General features: G+C 37.9%; 2 protein-coding genes and 1 long non-coding RNA gene across 6 annotated transcripts; all 3 read right to left on the bottom strand.

The window, feature by feature from the left end:
- Window positions 1-6,963: 6,963 nt before the first annotated feature.
- Window positions 6,964-8,122, bottom strand: LOC147476648 (uncharacterized). Its single transcript, XR_015209503.1, has 3 exons — window positions 7,935-8,122; window positions 7,616-7,695; window positions 6,964-7,003 (listed from the first exon to the last, which is right to left on the bottom strand). It is a non-coding gene; the product is annotated as an uncharacterized LOC147476648 (long non-coding RNA).
- An 18-nt stretch (window positions 8,123-8,140) lies between these two features.
- Window positions 8,141-9,537, bottom strand: LOC147476647 (plastid division protein CDP1, chloroplastic-like). Its single transcript, XM_086585786.1, has 7 exons — window positions 9,411-9,537; window positions 9,210-9,323; window positions 8,997-9,134; window positions 8,595-8,699; window positions 8,446-8,515; window positions 8,271-8,350; window positions 8,141-8,188 (listed from the first exon to the last, which is right to left on the bottom strand). Exons 2-7 carry the CDS (start codon window positions 9,270-9,272, stop codon window positions 8,141-8,143), a joined length of 504 nt encoding a protein of 167 aa, XP_086441912.1. The 5' UTR covers window positions 9,273-9,323; window positions 9,411-9,537.
- Window positions 9,538-11,562: 2,025 nt separating this feature from the next.
- On the bottom strand, window positions 11,563-13,131 carry LOC147476646 (DNA (cytosine-5)-methyltransferase 1-like). 4 transcript variants are annotated; one of them, XR_015208441.1, is made up of 4 exons: window positions 12,659-13,131; window positions 12,512-12,580; window positions 12,232-12,320; window positions 11,563-12,080 (listed from the first exon to the last, which is right to left on the bottom strand). XR_015208441.1 is itself a non-coding variant. In XM_086583607.1 (4 exons), the coding sequence occupies exons 1-4, from the start codon at window positions 12,869-12,871 to the stop codon at window positions 11,985-11,987; spliced, it is 480 nt and encodes a 159-aa protein (XP_086439733.1). In that variant the 5' UTR covers window positions 12,872-13,119; the 3' UTR covers window positions 11,572-11,984. The 4 variants fall into 4 exon arrangements, 2 of the variants coding, with proteins under 2 accessions (XP_086439733.1, XP_086439734.1); XR_015208440.1 differs by having other exon boundaries at window positions 11,569-12,080; window positions 12,232-12,398; window positions 12,659-13,119; XM_086583607.1 differs by having other exon boundaries at window positions 11,572-12,080; window positions 12,232-12,333; window positions 12,659-13,119.
- Window positions 13,132-17,130: the final 3,999 nt, after the last annotated feature.

The following is a 17,130-nucleotide window of genomic DNA, read 5'->3' as shown; positions in this document are numbered from 1 at the left end:
ACAACTCAAGCTCGAGCTTGAACTTCTATAGACTTCACCATTCTCGCCCAGCCTACTTCCGGAAACTTCTTCGAAGATAACACCTAAGTCTCATCAAAGGTAACATCTCTCACGACGGGGAACTTGTGGTCTTCTAGACACCACAATCGTATCCCTTTACCCCATTTCATGGCCTAAGAATATGGCCTTCTTAGCTCTAGGATCTAGCTTTCGCCCCTCACATGGTAGTAAGTGTCGATCCAAAACACTTCGAAGATACTATAATCATTTGGGTTACGACCACACCTCATAAGGTGTCCCGCAATCTATAGCTGGTGCTGCGGTGACCTATTGCATGCGGTAACACGCCATGGACATTTGATCGCCTAATACTCTTTGCCTGGGACCGGCATTAGACAATAAACATCTTGCTCTTTCAAGCAAAGTTCTATTCATCCTCTCTCGCCATTCCATTCTGGCGTGGCGTTGCCCGATCGTCCGATTCCAGGCGGCAATTCCCCTCATTCGCGCCATTTAACTCTTGAAAGGTCCATAGGTATACTCGATTACCATTGTCGGACCGTAATGTCTTTACCTTCCTATCTATGCGATTCTCAACCCTTGCCTTCCACTTCTTAAATGTCTCAAACACTTCATCTTTCGATTTCATCATATACACCCACACATAGCGAGTATGATCATCAATGAATGAGACATAATAGCGGTTACCTCCCTTGGAAGCCACCCGGAGGGTCCCTAAACATCCCGTATGCACATAATCAAGGATGCTGTTGTCGTGTGCTTGCTTGACTTGAACTTGACTCGCTTTGCTTCCCATAGACGCAATGCTCACGTAACCCCATACTTGGCTTCTTCAAGTTCTTCAAGAACCCCGCTTGCACAACTCGGACAAACCCTTTTCACTCATATGCCCTAAACGATATGCCACATCTTAGTGCACTCGGAATCATTACTACATGCACCCACCCTACATCGCCTATCACCGTACTACCAATCAGAGTATACAAGGTTCCATATTTTTGACCCTTCATAACAACTAAAGAGCCATTAACAATATTTAGGACTCCACCTTCGCCCACAAACTTGTGGCCTTTGAAATCCAAGGTACCAAGAGAAATAAGACTTTTCTTTAGCTCAGGAACATGTCTCACATCGGTTAGAGTCCTCACTACACCATCATACATCTTGACCCGTATAGTTCCAATTCCTACCGTCTTACAAGCAACGTCATTACCCATTAAAACAGAACCACCATCAATGCTCTCATAAGAAGTAAACCACTTTCTATTCGGGCACATATGATAGGAACATCCGGAATCAAGAATCCACCTCTCGGTCATATAGTCTTGTGTGGACACACAGAGACTGAACTCATCCTCTTCAGAGCCTGAAGCATAATTTGCCTCAAATTTTGCCTTACCTTTCTTCTGACCATCTCTCTTGTTCTCTTTCTTCGGGTGAGGACAATTACTTGCGTAATGTCCTTTTTCATTGCAATTGTAGCACTGTACATGTTTTAAAGGCTTCTTTGACTTGGACCTAGAATTATCATTACTTGAATAATTACGTTCGGACTAATTTCCTCTTGCCACTAGCCCACGACTTGCATCAATGCTATTCTCTACACGTGTCTTCTTCATCAACTCATAAGAAAGAAGTGCACTCGAACTTCGTCAAGATCGGCGACTTCTCGTTCATGAATGTAGTCATTAGATGCTCATAGCTTTTCGGCAAGGAGAATATTAAACATGCCGCTTTGATCCTCATCATCCATCTTCATACCAACATTCAAATAATCCGCTAGGCGTCGACGGAACTCACTAACGTGCTGCTCTTGCATCGTTGAACCATCGACATCATCATGTACCGATAAAGACGCTTCTTAAGGTACATCTTGTTCGATCATGCTCTTGGTCATATACATAGACTCTAGTTTGAGCCAAATACCGGCGGTATTTTCTCCCATCACACTATACATGACCTCATTAGCAAGACATAACCGGATTGATGAACAAGCCCGAAGATCGAACTCTTCCCAATCATCATTACTCATACTTGCCGCCTTTAGATTTAATCCCCTTCAAAGCCTTGTGCAAACCTTTGTTGGATGAGGATGTCCTTTACTTGGACTTGCCAAATCCCAAAGTTATTCTTCCCATTAAACTTCTCTACTTCAAACCTTGCGTTTGACATCTTGGGAGCCATCTTTCAAGTTACACACAATAACCCAAAAGAAACAGTTTCACCTCGGAATTTAATCGAACACCTTGTCTACACAAATTTTTAGTACTAAACTCAAAATCCTAGTCGTATACCTACGCTCTGATACCAATTGTTGTGAATAATTAACTGCGGAAACAACGTTACCCACACCAAACAGATCAATCCTACACAAAGATTGATCTTTCTTAATAGACAAGACTTCAACACCCTCCAAGCAATATCCCAACACTTCTCAATATCAAATAACAAGCATATGAAATAAAACAATCAATGTAAAAGAAGAACAAACCACAAGACGAGATATATCGTGGTTCGCGAATTTGCCTACGCCCACATCCGCGAAGTTCCAAGCTTTACTAGATGTCCCGAGATGGCGATTACAAGTCTCTCTCAATTCACTCACAAAGAATGAACACTCAACTCACAAAGAATTGTTCTCTTGTAATCACTCTATTTCTTGGTTTTGGAAAAGTTAAATTTTCCAAAAGACTGATTTTGTTTTTATACCAAAAACCAAAATTTCGCGGATTCTTGAAATGAGCGAAGCCCACGGAGAAAAAAGCTGGTGCCTCCTTCTCCTCGAGTGGTGCCCATGTGTTAAAGCCATGAGCTGGTCGCTAAATCATGGAGTCATGGCGAAGTCGCTTCACTCTGGCTGGCTGGTGGCTATTTCGATCGTGAGAAACAGAAATTTTCTACTGACCTTGATGTCATCCTCGAGAGGCACAGCACTAGCTATGAGGCGGCATGAATACAGGAATTCCAAAAATGTGCACCCTATTTACTCCCAGTCACTAAGCCAGAGCAGACCAGACCCCGTGCATTGCGGCCCTAAGTCGATTTAGCACTGATGGCGCCATAACCTATTCAAAATGTTTATTCAAGATTCATAATCCTAACTTCTATAACACCACATATGACGTAACCTTTGGACTCATGTAATTCAGTTTACTGAAGGAATCCTGATCATAGTGTAATACGGACATAGTTTTTAGTATTGGAGTGAAAATACATTTTTCACTAATAAATCGAGCCTAGAATATATAATACAGCCGTACCGTTAGATTAATGATCCAACAGTGCATGAAACAACTTCGACTGTTGCCGGAACAGATACGGACTAGAATTCGTTATTGTAATAGAACACGTATCAGAAATTTTTCTGTATATGCGAACGTATGTTGTTCAGAAAAAAAAAAAAAAAAACATCAAACTCAATAGACACTGGTGTTAGCAATGGTCTCACGAAGGGGGTTCTGGTAGCTAGTTCCTTCACACTAATAGACATGCTTCTCTGCTAGTCAGTTCATTGCAGTGTGATAATTATATATTTCTCCATTGCACAATAATCTACTTACTGCGGAACAATATCATGTTAATGCCACATCATCGTTCTAACAGACTATCTTTCGGAAATGTCGCCGATGTTATACATGGAAACATATTACATGAAAGCTAACACAGATCCTATTTCAACTCCAAAATGCACAGACCGGCCTATTTCAACTCCAAAATGCACAGAGTTAACACTTGATAGGTATTAGGAGTTGTTTTATTCCCTAGCCCTGAAGTAGTGAGACAGTTGTGAATGTTATTATGTATGTGTGTGACAGATGAAGCTTGTCTGAAAATTAGTTAATAATTTTAAAAATTACAGATGAAGAGAATGGCCAGAGATCTTAAAAAAAGCTTAAAGGACGAGAAGAAAATTGGTTCCGTGGTGATGTTAATAACTAATGACTTCTAAACAGCTCTTTAACTCCATTATATTAGAATAAATCATTTTAATTAACTGGAACTTAAATGATCTCACAAGATTTCAACAAGGTATTGCTTCTGCGTATATGAGTTTCACTTTTTTGCCATAACTATTAATTAAGGCGATTTAGTCATGACCAAGAACGACGGCATCCCCCTGCTAATATTGTTGACCATCCTCCAGCATTTCACTTAATGATGGAGCCACACTCACGACCCCCTCAACTCCTGCCCTTTATCTTCGGGGTCAACCTGCTCCAAGGGTAGTCTAGGGGCGGTTTTCACCGTTCCTGCATCGGTCAATTTGATTGCAACCACTGTGGTAGTGGTTGGCGGGGTGATCTTTAACACATTTATTATTCCTGGGGTCGCAATACCTGCGATTCGAGTCAAGACAGGATAAGGTATATAGCGAACAGCAGTTGTTGCTTCAAATAAGAGGGAGCAGACAAAGAATGCAGCAAGACAAAGTACCAATACCCTATTCATGGCCATTGCAGTGAACTATATATGAAACAATTAATGCAAACAAGGTTGAGTGATCTGAGCTATGGACACTATGTGCATGGGCAGGGTTTTAAAGAGAGATCTTCATTTCATGCCAGGGTGGGTTTGCAGTATTTAGGAGACATTAGTTAAAAACACCATTGAGAGTTGAATAGTTGATACATCCTAGCTCTTATTACGTGTAGCTGTTAGGAAGCTTAGGAGGAGAAATGTGTGATTAGTTTCTATTGGAACTGAAAAACTAATGAAGTTAATTAGGTAGGTTGCCGTAACTTGATAGATATTCACAGAATTTATTAAACGGAAACTCGTCGATTTAATATTTATATAATAGAAATTAGGATCCAGTTACAAAGGACTCGGTCCAAACCGTGGGCTTTAGGCCCAAACTTGTCTGATTTTCATTAAATGTAAAAAATATGGTTAATCGATCATTATGGCTGGGTTGGAGGAGCTGAAGAAGATTAGTAATTTGGATGCTACTGTTGTTATTGATACTTCTTCTAAACCAATGCCTAGTGTTCGCGGTAGGCTCAAGAAGTAATCGTTTTAATATCGAGTTTGTTGTTGAAGTGTGTGGTAGTTGGTAGAAGTGAATAGGAGAACCCTTATTTGCTTCTTTTTATTTTTATGCTCCTACTCTATATTAAATTGAATGCAAGTTAAGATATTACTACTGGGTTAAGTCAAATACGTTGCTAATGTGGGCGGTATAATTATATTTCTTCTAGATAACATCCTACTTGGTTGCATATGATATCATCTTTGTTGTTACTGTTCATTATCTAGTTTCAATTTACTTTTTTAAGTGAGAATGTAGTATGTTCTTCCGTATGCATGCCTCAATCTACAATCTATCCATTTTTTTGTGTGCTTCCAATTTATTTGAATTTATGGGTGCAACTAGGTTAGATTGATTGTTGGATGTAGTACTTGTCCTTAGTGGTGTCAAATGGGCCTCAAACGACGAAGTCCTCATGCTTTCAGGGCCGGGCCAGCGCCAGTCTTACCCTCATTTGCCTCGAGGGTCGGGTCGGTTCGGGCCTGTAATGACCCAGATTTTTAGTAACGGGTATTCTGGTCATTTCATTCTATTTCAATATTTATGTAAGAAATTATGCGTTTGACTTGTCTTGTTATAATTAATTTGATGTGGACTGGCATAGTTGTATTGGACATGAATAAATTGTTAAGTGGTTACACAATTAGTTGATGTGTAGTTACTACCTAGGGTGAATTTATTATTTATACCATTAATTGGAATCCGGTTGGCGGAGGTGTAACATTTATATATTTAGGGGGGTTTGATATGAATTTTGATATGGATGTGGATAGTTGTTTGAATTGGGCTTTTGTAATCTGTTCCTGAACAGATTTGGAACAGATGCTACACGTTCCTGTTTACTGCGTTCCTAAAATGATTGAACACATTTGGTGCGTTCCTGTTTAAAGTCTTGAACTGACCGCACTTGTTACAAAGCTCTCCGGGACATACCATTTGTTTCAAATTTAAAGGGTGGAACACTCTCTAAGCGTTCAAAATGAAAATTTTGGAACTTTTATGCATTCGGATGGAGCATTGAACTAAAAAAAAAAGTCTTCTGAAAGTGCCTGGGTGGGTTTTAGAAACGTTCCAAATTGCACTCAATGCCAAACTATGATACCTGTGTTATTCGGACAAATGTTACAAAAAAACCCAACATTAACACAAAGCATAACCTTACCAAAAGAGATAAATTGAAAGAAAACACATAAATCCTAACTATATTGAGTTATTTATCCAAAGTAATTACAAACAAAACACATGCTACAAAAGCATATTCTTGAAACAGCTTCTTCAGCAACTTTTGTGTGTTGCTTTACAACAGTTTCCTTAATAACATCTATCTCAGAATGAGCAGACGATTGTTTTTTTATTCCAAATATCAACTCTTTCATTCAATGTCTTTACATGATCATTAGGTGTCTTGATTTCATCCTCCAATCCAGTCAGATGTGCATATGTCTCCACAGAAACTTAAACATAACTGGGCTTCTTGGGTTTCTCCTGACCATTGAAATGAAGCAGATGCAGAGGAAAAAATGTTAATTGATTATAACATGAGGTCGAGATATGAGTTTAATAATAAGAAAGAACTCGAATAAGTAACACATTTTTTTGGACTTTTATATAACATTTTTAGCGTAAGAAAATCGGATGTCTGTTTGATTCATTTACATTGGATGTAAACTCCGATTACTTTCCTGAATTTTATAACGTAAAAAAAGAGGAAGAGTGGTACTGTTGGACTACATTCCACTGTGAGAAATATTTTGGATCGCATTTATTTCATCATTATAAACTACCGTATTTTTAAACTACCAGATTAGTTTAAATTAGATTGATGAGACTGATCCCCTTGAGATCCAACTGAAGCCAAAAAAGTCCCGGTGAATCTGCTGGCGATGCTACTTTCTCATTTGTTTTATCGAAGATTTTTCTTCCACCATCGCCGGTCCATTTGTATGTATGTACCTGAATACATGAGTTGGAAATAAATACCCGAGCTTCGTGAAAACCTAATAATTCAGCTATCAGACAAATGCGATATGTAGTTTAAATAGGAGCCCCATTGAGAATAATTAGAAACTTGTTGAACAAGAACATGACACTAGGCTGGTAGCCTCAGTTCTGACCCTGTAAATTTACGAGGTTGCAAGGTAGAGCATCGAGCCTAATTGAAACTGATAAGCTAAAGCAGTAGTTAGAACCTCTATGCTGAAGAGTTTATACAAAAGTATTTAGCATTTCAGTCCGAAATCTTACTATGATAGTACTTACCGTGTGGAATTTAAAAACATATCAGATTCAACAGTCATGGATGATTGACAATTATCAAGTAGAACGTATTTCTCTACTCCATTGATTGGGACTATTACATTTTAAAACACGAATAAACATGGAACCAAATTATCCATTGATTATAATATAGTGCTATTGAGCAAAAGGGTAAAAGAAGCAGTAGTTAAAATGTTTCCAATACATCTGTTTGAAAACCTTGTATAACTGTATAAGTTCCATATGATAAACATTACATAATTGACAGTTTCATTATTAGAGGGCCTCGACAGATATTCAAAAGTCTACCTTATCACCCTCCAAATGAAGTTGCCGAAAATTCTTCTGATAACAAAACTCATAAGACCACCAACCCTCTTGCTGCAATGCTGCATAAGAACAGTTAATAAATCAGGTTAAACATTTGAAAAACAAAACAAAACCAGATTGGACACTCATTATACTTCCCATAAATCTGTGAAGTGTTAAACTAGAAAATTTTATTCCATGTCCTGAGCGACCAAATTTTAGCAATTTCAAATTGTAAAATCATATCTCAGGAAATTCGATGAGAGTTTCGTGGGAGAAAAGAACACATATAATGATAATCTTTTAATATTGTCCTCACCTTATAAAAACATTTGTCCTTGAAGACCTCGAGTAATTCATCTGGTACGGTGTCTTCAACGTAACCTTTCTCTGGGTTTCCACAATCAAGCTGCTAGTGTTCTGCTGAGTGACGAATTTGCTAGTTTTTGTTTTGTCCTCTTTGGGCAAGAAACATGAAAATTTCTGCCCATTCTTGTCAGACATCACCATGGATGGACTCGATCATCATCCTGTAAGATAAAGCCTTATATCATAGCTATACAAGGTTCTAATCTAAAAAGGTAAGAAGGGCCCAAAACATGTTTTCAGAAAAACACAAACAAACTAATAATAATGGAGCTGAAAAGCAGCTTACAGGATGAAATGGAGAGTGTGGCTCATGGAATTCAATCTTGTATTTAGGCTCATGAGAGCTGCGACCAAATCCTCCTCCTCCTGCACAATAAATAAAGGAACAATAAACAAATATCTAAAAATTAATGGAACAACAAGAAAAAAAGTACCAACCCGAAGATTAGAAAATTACCCACCTGAAGGTAACAAAAGCATTGCCACATCAGAAAATAGAATAAACCTTCCATCTCCCTGGCTGCCACATTTCTAGTGGAGAAAAAAAAAAATCGAAATTTTCACCATCAACAGAGCTTGTAAGAACTAATCTCTTATTAACGTGTCTAACCTCGGCTAGCGCCATGGAGAGAAGACAATCGTGAGTAAATGGGTTAGCATCAGGATGTTGCAGAGCTGCACAACCAATTTCCAAAACCAAATTCTCTTCTCCAGCCTGTAAATGCAATTGAAATATTATATTACACAACTCAGCATGAATGACTACCTCGATTTGAAGGATCTAAATCAAAAGAGAGATGACATCAAGGTGACAAAAGATATTGTTGTCTGGAGCTACATGACAAAGACAGGGTTGCATGTGCTGGTGTCGTCAAAGTATGTTAATGATTTAATAACAAGAAAAGTGTGACACAAATTAAGTCTCTATATTAGATAGAGAAAGTATAGAAAACAAAAGTGAATTTTTTCCTGTCATAATTCATTCACAAATTTATGTACTATATAGAAGTACCTCTTGAAGAAGGCAGAGAATAGCAGGCACCCAAGACCACGGAATACGAAGAGAACATTTAGGTGGGACCTTTTCCCTCACATTACCAGCATATTCTGGTTCAAAAGGAAGCTTATCCCTCACATCCATCAAAAGCTCCTTCAAATTGAACATAAAAAACATGAGTAGGCTTTCAAACCAAATAGGGGGGAAAAAAGGTATTCTCTATTATACCTGGCGAGATACAACAGCATCCAAGGTGTATCCTTCTTCAACCTCTGCATTTCTTAGACCCATGACTGACTTGACAATCTCATCTTTCTCTGCTTGATTAGAAACACCAATAATCTGCAAGATGATCCAATCCCTAAAGGTCTTAAACGTAGAAGTTGAAAAAATGAAGATTAATATAATATATAGAATGAGTGAGTAAACCTGATAACAAGTGACGGGAATCTCTTCTTTCTACTTAATGATAAATAAATCAGCATTGCAGAATAATAGTTATACAACATGTACGCAAATTTCATGGACAATTATACAAAAAAAAAGCATTAAGCACCAATAAAGATAAATAAAGATATAAAAAACACAAAGGAAATTAGATAATGACAAAAACATCAACCAACAATTAAATTGTCTTTAATGATTATGAAAACCAACAAGAAGATAATAGTCATATTAAAGTAGCAAACAATAGACCATCCTATTAACATTCTAAACTTTCATTCTCGCCAATGGTGGAGTGTAACTGAATAGGAACTTCAAGTGCATCAACATCCTTAGTCATTGATTTAGGTGCCAAGAAAACATTAAACCATCTAGGCCTCAATGGATCCATAGAGTAGAACACTTGGTATGCTTGAGATGCTAAAATGAAAGGCTCGTCCTCTTCTCGGTTCCTTCCCTTGAATTTTTCCATATTCACTATAACCAAATTTGTATCAGGATCAACTTTGCAGCCGGTTGTTCTATCCTCAACTCTGACCCAGTCACAGCAAAATACAACTTGGCTGAAATCAGTATAATCCAACTCAAATATATGCCTCACGACCCCATAATAGGTTGTCTCCACTACTTTGTAATTCCTATCCCTGGTGCTTACCCGGTAGTTAGTGAATGCGTTCATATAGACCCCGCTATTCTGTGTTACCCTTTTGGTATCACGTTGGCTCGTAGAGAAGACAAAACCATTGATACGATATCTGTTATAAGATATTGCCTTGAATTTAGGACCATCTGCTAACCGCTTCAAGCGAGACTCTCCTTCAACATGTTCCAACTACAATAGAAATTAAAGATTTACTTTATTGACCTCACTATGTTAAATTCAATGGGCATAATTAAAGATGCTTTATAGGAAAAGAAACCTAAACAAACCTGCTTTCGCATCCAAGGAATGAAATCAATTTGTTTACTCTTTAGCACGCTTCTCTTTCTCTTCCGCCCATTTGTGGTGATTGATCTTAAGTAGGCTTCATACTCCATGTTACATGAATAATAAAATTAATCTATAATATGTGTACGTACGTACTTTTTACTTTTTACTGTATAAAAATATGAGTAGAATCATTACTTCTTCCAAGAATGGATCCCATCATGGCAGTGTAGAACCCATTTACGCACTTGTTCAAACTGTAAGTTAGATAACCTTACATATTTGCTTTTCCCCAAAGGCCCTTCATCCACATATTTACCACCTGCATCTAAGAACCCTTGATGCGAACGCTTGTGGCTTCCTTTCTCACCATTCGGCATATACTCCATAGAATACAAAATCGACTCCTCTTCAAGGTAGCGCTCTGCGATGCACCCTTCAGGATGTGAAAAATGATTCACATAGCCTTTATAAACTTTCATTAACCTGTCAAGTTACATTTTAATTATCAGTTAACACCCCAAGTAATAAAATAGAAAACATAGAACAAGAGAACAAAGAATAGAGACTTACCTTTCGAAAGGGTACATCCAACGGAACCAAACAGGGCTGCAAGCCAATGCTTCATCAGCTAAATGAAGCATTAAGTGAATGCTAATAACAAAAAAAGATGGGGGAAAAAACTTTTCCAGTACACACATTGCCTCGACAAGACAATTTTTAGAGATAGTAAGATCATCCACTTTAATTTTTTTCGCACACAAGACATTAAAAAAATTACATATATGCTGAATAGCATTGCACAAAGTCTTGTGTTGTGAGAACGCATGTTGTAACAACACCGGTAGCAATTGTTGCATGATTACATGGTAATCATGTGACTTGAGCCCTTTAATTTCAAGGCTTTCCATGTTCACACGACGTCTCCAACTTGAGCTATAAAGCAGTCGGGTTACAAAACTAATGACCTTCGCCAACGGACTACAACAGTCGGGAAAGATAATACCCAACGGCCTAAAGCAGTCGGAGAGCCGTCGGAAAATGGCCAGTCGGGTTAGCCTACTGACTGTTTTTGACCGTCGGAATAGGCCGTTGGCTAAAATATGCTACGCCGACGGATGTGTGACGGCTATTAACCGTCGGAATTTACCCACTGTCTAAGGCCATCGGCAAAAATTCCATTGCTTTGAATCGTCGGAAAGTTACCTATGCCAACGGTCTATGTTGGACGCCAAAGCTGTTTTTGACCACATGACAATTGGTTTGTAGCCGTCGGTAAAGAATGTTCCTGCGGACTTAATCCGTCGGAAGAGTTAATTTTTTTTAAAAAAAAATATTTATTTTTCCTCTGCTCACATCAAAATAAAAACCATGTACAACATAACAAAAACTCTTTAACCCCCAAGATTGCATTGTGAACACCTTGACTAGATAAACATGTAGAAATGAATCAAGAAGATAAAGCTTACAAATTCGTTTAGTACACCATTGAAACGGGGTAAAAATGAGGAGCAAAATTGTTTTAAAGCTTACAAATACTAACACCATATATTGTCTACTAAACCTTTCACTACACAAGCTCAACCAATCCCCACTATTGTTCTTACTCTTGTTGAAGCGCCAGGAGTAGCTTAAGATGAAGTTGCTGATTTCAGGTATGCAATGAGATCGGCACGTTCATGAGCCTTCTTAAGTCCATAAAAAACTATATTTGTTCTAGGAATGTACTACAAAGCAGAAGAGATATAAATCTTTGTTAAGAAGAGATATTTGTATGAGATCCAAACATCATATTATGTTCAAGCAAAGACAATTTAATATTTCAAAGCTTTGAGTTTAATTGTTTATACAAATGATAAAATGTATACAACTACTCACCTTCTTTGGGTTGAGCAGACATTCATGCGAGGTTGGGTCTCCCCATTTTACTGCCATGTTTTTGTTTGCAGCGGATAATATAGCTAGCCCTAGGAAATCAGCCTAGTATATGTGTTAGCTCTTCCTAGATTGCAAGGGTCATTTTCACCATAGGCAACAACATTACACTGTAGTTGTGAAAAACAATTTATTGTAATGTTTTCAAGAAATTGATAGAAAATGGTAGTCATAACTTAAGATGTAATCTTTCCAAGACATTGATAGCAAATAGCAGTAATACCTTAAACTCTTTAGGGACTTGACCACGAACATCCACCTCATAGGTTGGTAATGGGAACTGCGGAAGCTTCTGAAAAGGAAAACAATGGTCAATAAACGACCTTTACATGATAAACTGGTTTTATTTATTGATTTCTTGTGGATTTACCTCAGTAGAACAAGCCCCCCAAAACAATGCACGCATGTGAAACTGTGGCAGCCCATAACATTCGACAACTAGTACGTAGTCCTGGTCACGCCTGTTCATGGCAACCAAACAGCCTAGCGCCAAGCGACCAAGGTAACCACCAGAAAAATTTACGATATCTACGACATTCTCCATGAGCACATATTTTGGCTTCAAGTACTGGATGATGTCCATGAAAACAAAAGCATGTTCCTTTATATTTTTTTTTTCTTTCTCAAAAGATCTACAAGCATATCATATCCTACTTGAATTATTATGGTATAAAAGCATATCATATCATATCATACTTGACTTAAGGTGAGATATTCTGATATAATTCAACAATTGCCAATTAAGCTATATTTAATTGATGAGACTGAGTAGGGTTGGCAAAGTTAGTATCTAAGTTATCATGTTATTTTCAGCTCTAGTGGTACCCTTTAGTAAAAGATTTACCTTATTGCTTATTAAACCAACCTCCTCCTTTGCAGCCAAAAACACATGTTGTCAGATTTCATTTGACTCCGAGAAACAATGAAACCATAAAGGATGGGTGATATAGCTAGAACTCCATACCCTCAACAATCACATCTCACAGATCCCACCCACATAGAACATAAAGATGTGTTCCTGTATTCTATGCGGTCCTAATACGCACTATCGAAAAAAATACAGATTTACATAAACCACTACACATCTTTGTACTGAATTTATTTACTTGAATAACCAAATATTATTAATCAAAGTCAAAACTGGCAATGTAAACATCATCTCCCCCCCACCACCACCCAAAAAAAAAAAACTTAAGGTTTGTTACTGTGATTCAGTTTCAAATAAACCTAAGATATTAAACAGCTACCGTTAAGAAACAATAGAAAAATCTACCATCCCAACTCAAGATACATCAAGGCTCCATCAAGGTACCTGATATTGCTGCAGCTTATGTAGTTTCTAGAATGAAGGGTCATATAGCTGTGCAGTTACTGGTAATATAGGTCATAAGTGAACTATACAAGACCCACCGAAAATTGCTATCCGCAGCAAACATCGCAATGCTTCTAGAAATTTTTTTGTCTGTTGCATCTCATGCTCACGAACTGACATCTAAAACTGCCCTTCAGTTGAAGCTGCAGAAAGTTTGTGCTGTCCTGGAAGTTTCAGATCCTAACACTAACCGCCTCGCCCCTGACAACATAGCACCAGAGTCAATGGTGGATCATCTATCAACCAACAAAACAGGAGAGGTGAAAATGCTAATGATGGCATTCCTCATCAGTTATGAACTATGTTACATTGACACAGATAGGTGTGTCCGTGTCCAACACGGATATGAACTGTCTGACACGGCGATATATCAGATATTGAGGTAAATCACATACAAAATGTGCCCGACACAGACACGAGGATAAGTATCCAACACTGTTTTTTTTTTTCAAAATATGGTGTGTTCATGTAACATAAGCTATTAAGGGACGAAACATATGCCCTCACCTATTGTATTTGACCACGAGATGCCACGAGTTAAGAACAAAAAAGAAAAGAAAAAGGAAAAGAAAATAAGAGCTATCGTTGTGTTATCATGTCATGAATGTCATTCTGTTCTAGCTATTATTCTGTTACTCTGTTTACATTAGTTACATTAGTTAGTAATTTTAGTATGAAACTATATTCAAAAAAGTGCGTACAATTTTGAAATTCCACCATGCATAACATCTCGAAGATAGTAGGATTACTGAATGAATGACTTATACAGATAAGGGCTGGAAGGCCAAAACTGAGTTATATACTTGTATTGCAGTTGTTCCAACTTCCGTATAAGGAGAGTTTCGGCTGTGGTTTTTGGATGTTATGGTTTGGTACTTGATTTTGAGAAAAATGGGAACAAGCAGTAGATTACAACTCTTTGTAAGTGTGTTCCTGTGTTAACCAAATCATAGGGTGAATTGGACCAGCACAATCGAATGTGTTCATACATGACGAAAATTGAAGCCATCTTTATAATCCTAGGACACGGTTTTTAAAGGGTCTATGACCACACCACAACAGCTAAGGTACATCAACGATTCACCGCATATGAGCATTTTAATCTGGGTAGTTATTAATGAAACTTCATCATCTGGCAAGCTGAACTAGTTTACTCGAGTAATTATATATTTCTACATGGCACTTGACACAGTAGACTGCTGCCATTGAGGGTACTACAAGCCAAATTCTGTCCCAGCTTTGAGCAAAGGCAATCTCCCCTAGTAACCTAAACATCCCATTTACTAAATGACACAAATCAATGCTTGCAATTGCCTGACAAGCATACATACCCTGTTATTCCTTCTAGGCAACACGACTCACATAGAAAAGCAGTACCTTGGAATCTATTGTGGTCTATGGTCAACTAAGATACAACTAAGAAAAACAGTACCTTGTCAATGCAACGAGTGGGAAGAAACATAACATCACCTGGTTTATGATTGTTCTATGGCTTAGAAGTTCTGGGGCATTGCCACTATGATTAGCATCATTCACACCATCTCCTACAACTTCTTCACTTGCTATTTCACGTTCGTGTTCTATAAAACCAGAAAACATGAGCAGAGTAAGCAAAAACCAAATAAATAATTAATAACTTAAAATCTCATGAACTAACAGAGACAAGTACTGCCCTTTTCCCTCCTCCTTTATCCGGGCTTGGGACCGGCAATGCAAACTTGACAATAGTTTGCACTGGCGGAGTTAAAAGGGGTGGGGTTAGTAAAATATAGCTTATAACAAAATTATAATAATGCAACGTCCATTAAAAACATTACAATACATAAAACACCAAAAGTTCATGGTTTTCATATTTTACTTACTACTTTGGACTACAAAATCCAACCAAAGACTTAAGTGCATAGACTTATGCATTATGAACTTTAATGTGAACACGTTCTTACTTACACAAAATATCAAAAACCTATTTATTTGGATGGGAATCCAAATGTGTCAGAACTTCACCAATATATTAGAACATCAACAGTTCCTTGGGCCAAATAACACTTCCTTGAGCAATCTCGCCAAGCTTTGATTTCCACGCATCATGAGAAAATGGAAGTGCAGCAGTTCCGTCATAAATAACATTGACATAAACCTTAAAGTTCCCCTCCTCTAATCTCCTATCACCAAACTCAATAGTAGGATCAACATCTTGCACAATACCCCTAGCCACAACTCGAAGTGGCCAACCACCATGCAAGTCACATTCTTTACCAATGAATTCATTCACAACCTGAAATTAAAAAGAGTTGTCAATCTTTGCAACATCAAAGTGGTGATCATACCATTTATCATATAACTTAGATTATTACGGGCGTAGAGGGGGTATAACGTGCATGACTAGAACATGACGATGAAACATCAGGCATAGAGGTTCGTCCTTGGCTCATAAAGGCTTTCAAAACAGCTGTGTTCTCTAGAATTGAAGGCTGAAGCACATCTACATACCTTTTTCTCAAGATTTGTATTTTTCTCCATCAAAGCAATATTCACGGGTTTCATCTTCTTTAGTGTTGTTTTGCACACCCCTTCCCCAGGCCTAAAAAACGACCTCTACTATCTGACCCAAGAACCTACAATAAATGGATAAAAGTCTTAGTAGCTGCAACATATATCAAAAACACCAATTAATTATTCAAGGATCAAAACTTCAAACCTGTGTGAGTGCATCATCCACTAATGTCTCTACTGACTCCGGGTGCATAGTAGTATAATTATCAAGTTTTTCCTATTAATATGACATAGTCAAATATATAGGCCACATTATATTTTTAAAAGTCTAACAAGAATACATAAGATATGATGAGAAATTTCCAGCATACTAACCACCAATTCTGGATCTTGTGCTACCCCGCTCTTCCTTTTATGGATAAACTTTTATGACTCCACCCTTCCAATCGATGATTCAGGGACGCCTTTTGCCATAGCCATCTCCTCTCGAGCAACAGCTGCAGATTTCCTTCCTAGACATGAAGAATTTTTTTGATTCTTACGATTGGCTGAGTTCCTTAGGCTAGAAGCCTGCATGACTTAGAAAGTTAGTAGAAGTGAACTCTATATATCAAAATAAATAAATATGCTTGCCGGTTGTCAGCAAGTATTTATTGTAATCACTCTGGTATTTGTCATGATAGACATCAACAATCTCGCAAATACGATTCCAGTTCACAAAGTCTTTCCCAATCTATTAACTAAGAAAAATATTTCCAACTTGCAGCTCCCAGCATGCATATTTGACACAATCACCTCACTGTTGTAGTGTGTTACTCAACTCTTCGTTGTCCAATACTCCAATAAGCCATTTGCGACTACGACTAAAGCTTAATGGACGCGGGACGACTGAGGTTAAAGAGCGAGTAACTCAATTTAGAGTTCAGACCAACATGTCATTGACCAACTGAATCTGACCCGAGCTCCGGTTCAGGTTG

This window comes from Coptis chinensis, chromosome 9, assembly GCF_015680905.1.
Source record: "Coptis chinensis isolate HL-2020 chromosome 9, ASM1568090v1, whole genome shotgun sequence".
NCBI lineage: Eukaryota > Viridiplantae > Streptophyta > Magnoliopsida > Ranunculales > Ranunculaceae > Coptis > Coptis chinensis.
Note: the sequence above shows the minus strand (reverse complement) of the source record. Positions and strands in the feature narration are given on the sequence as shown.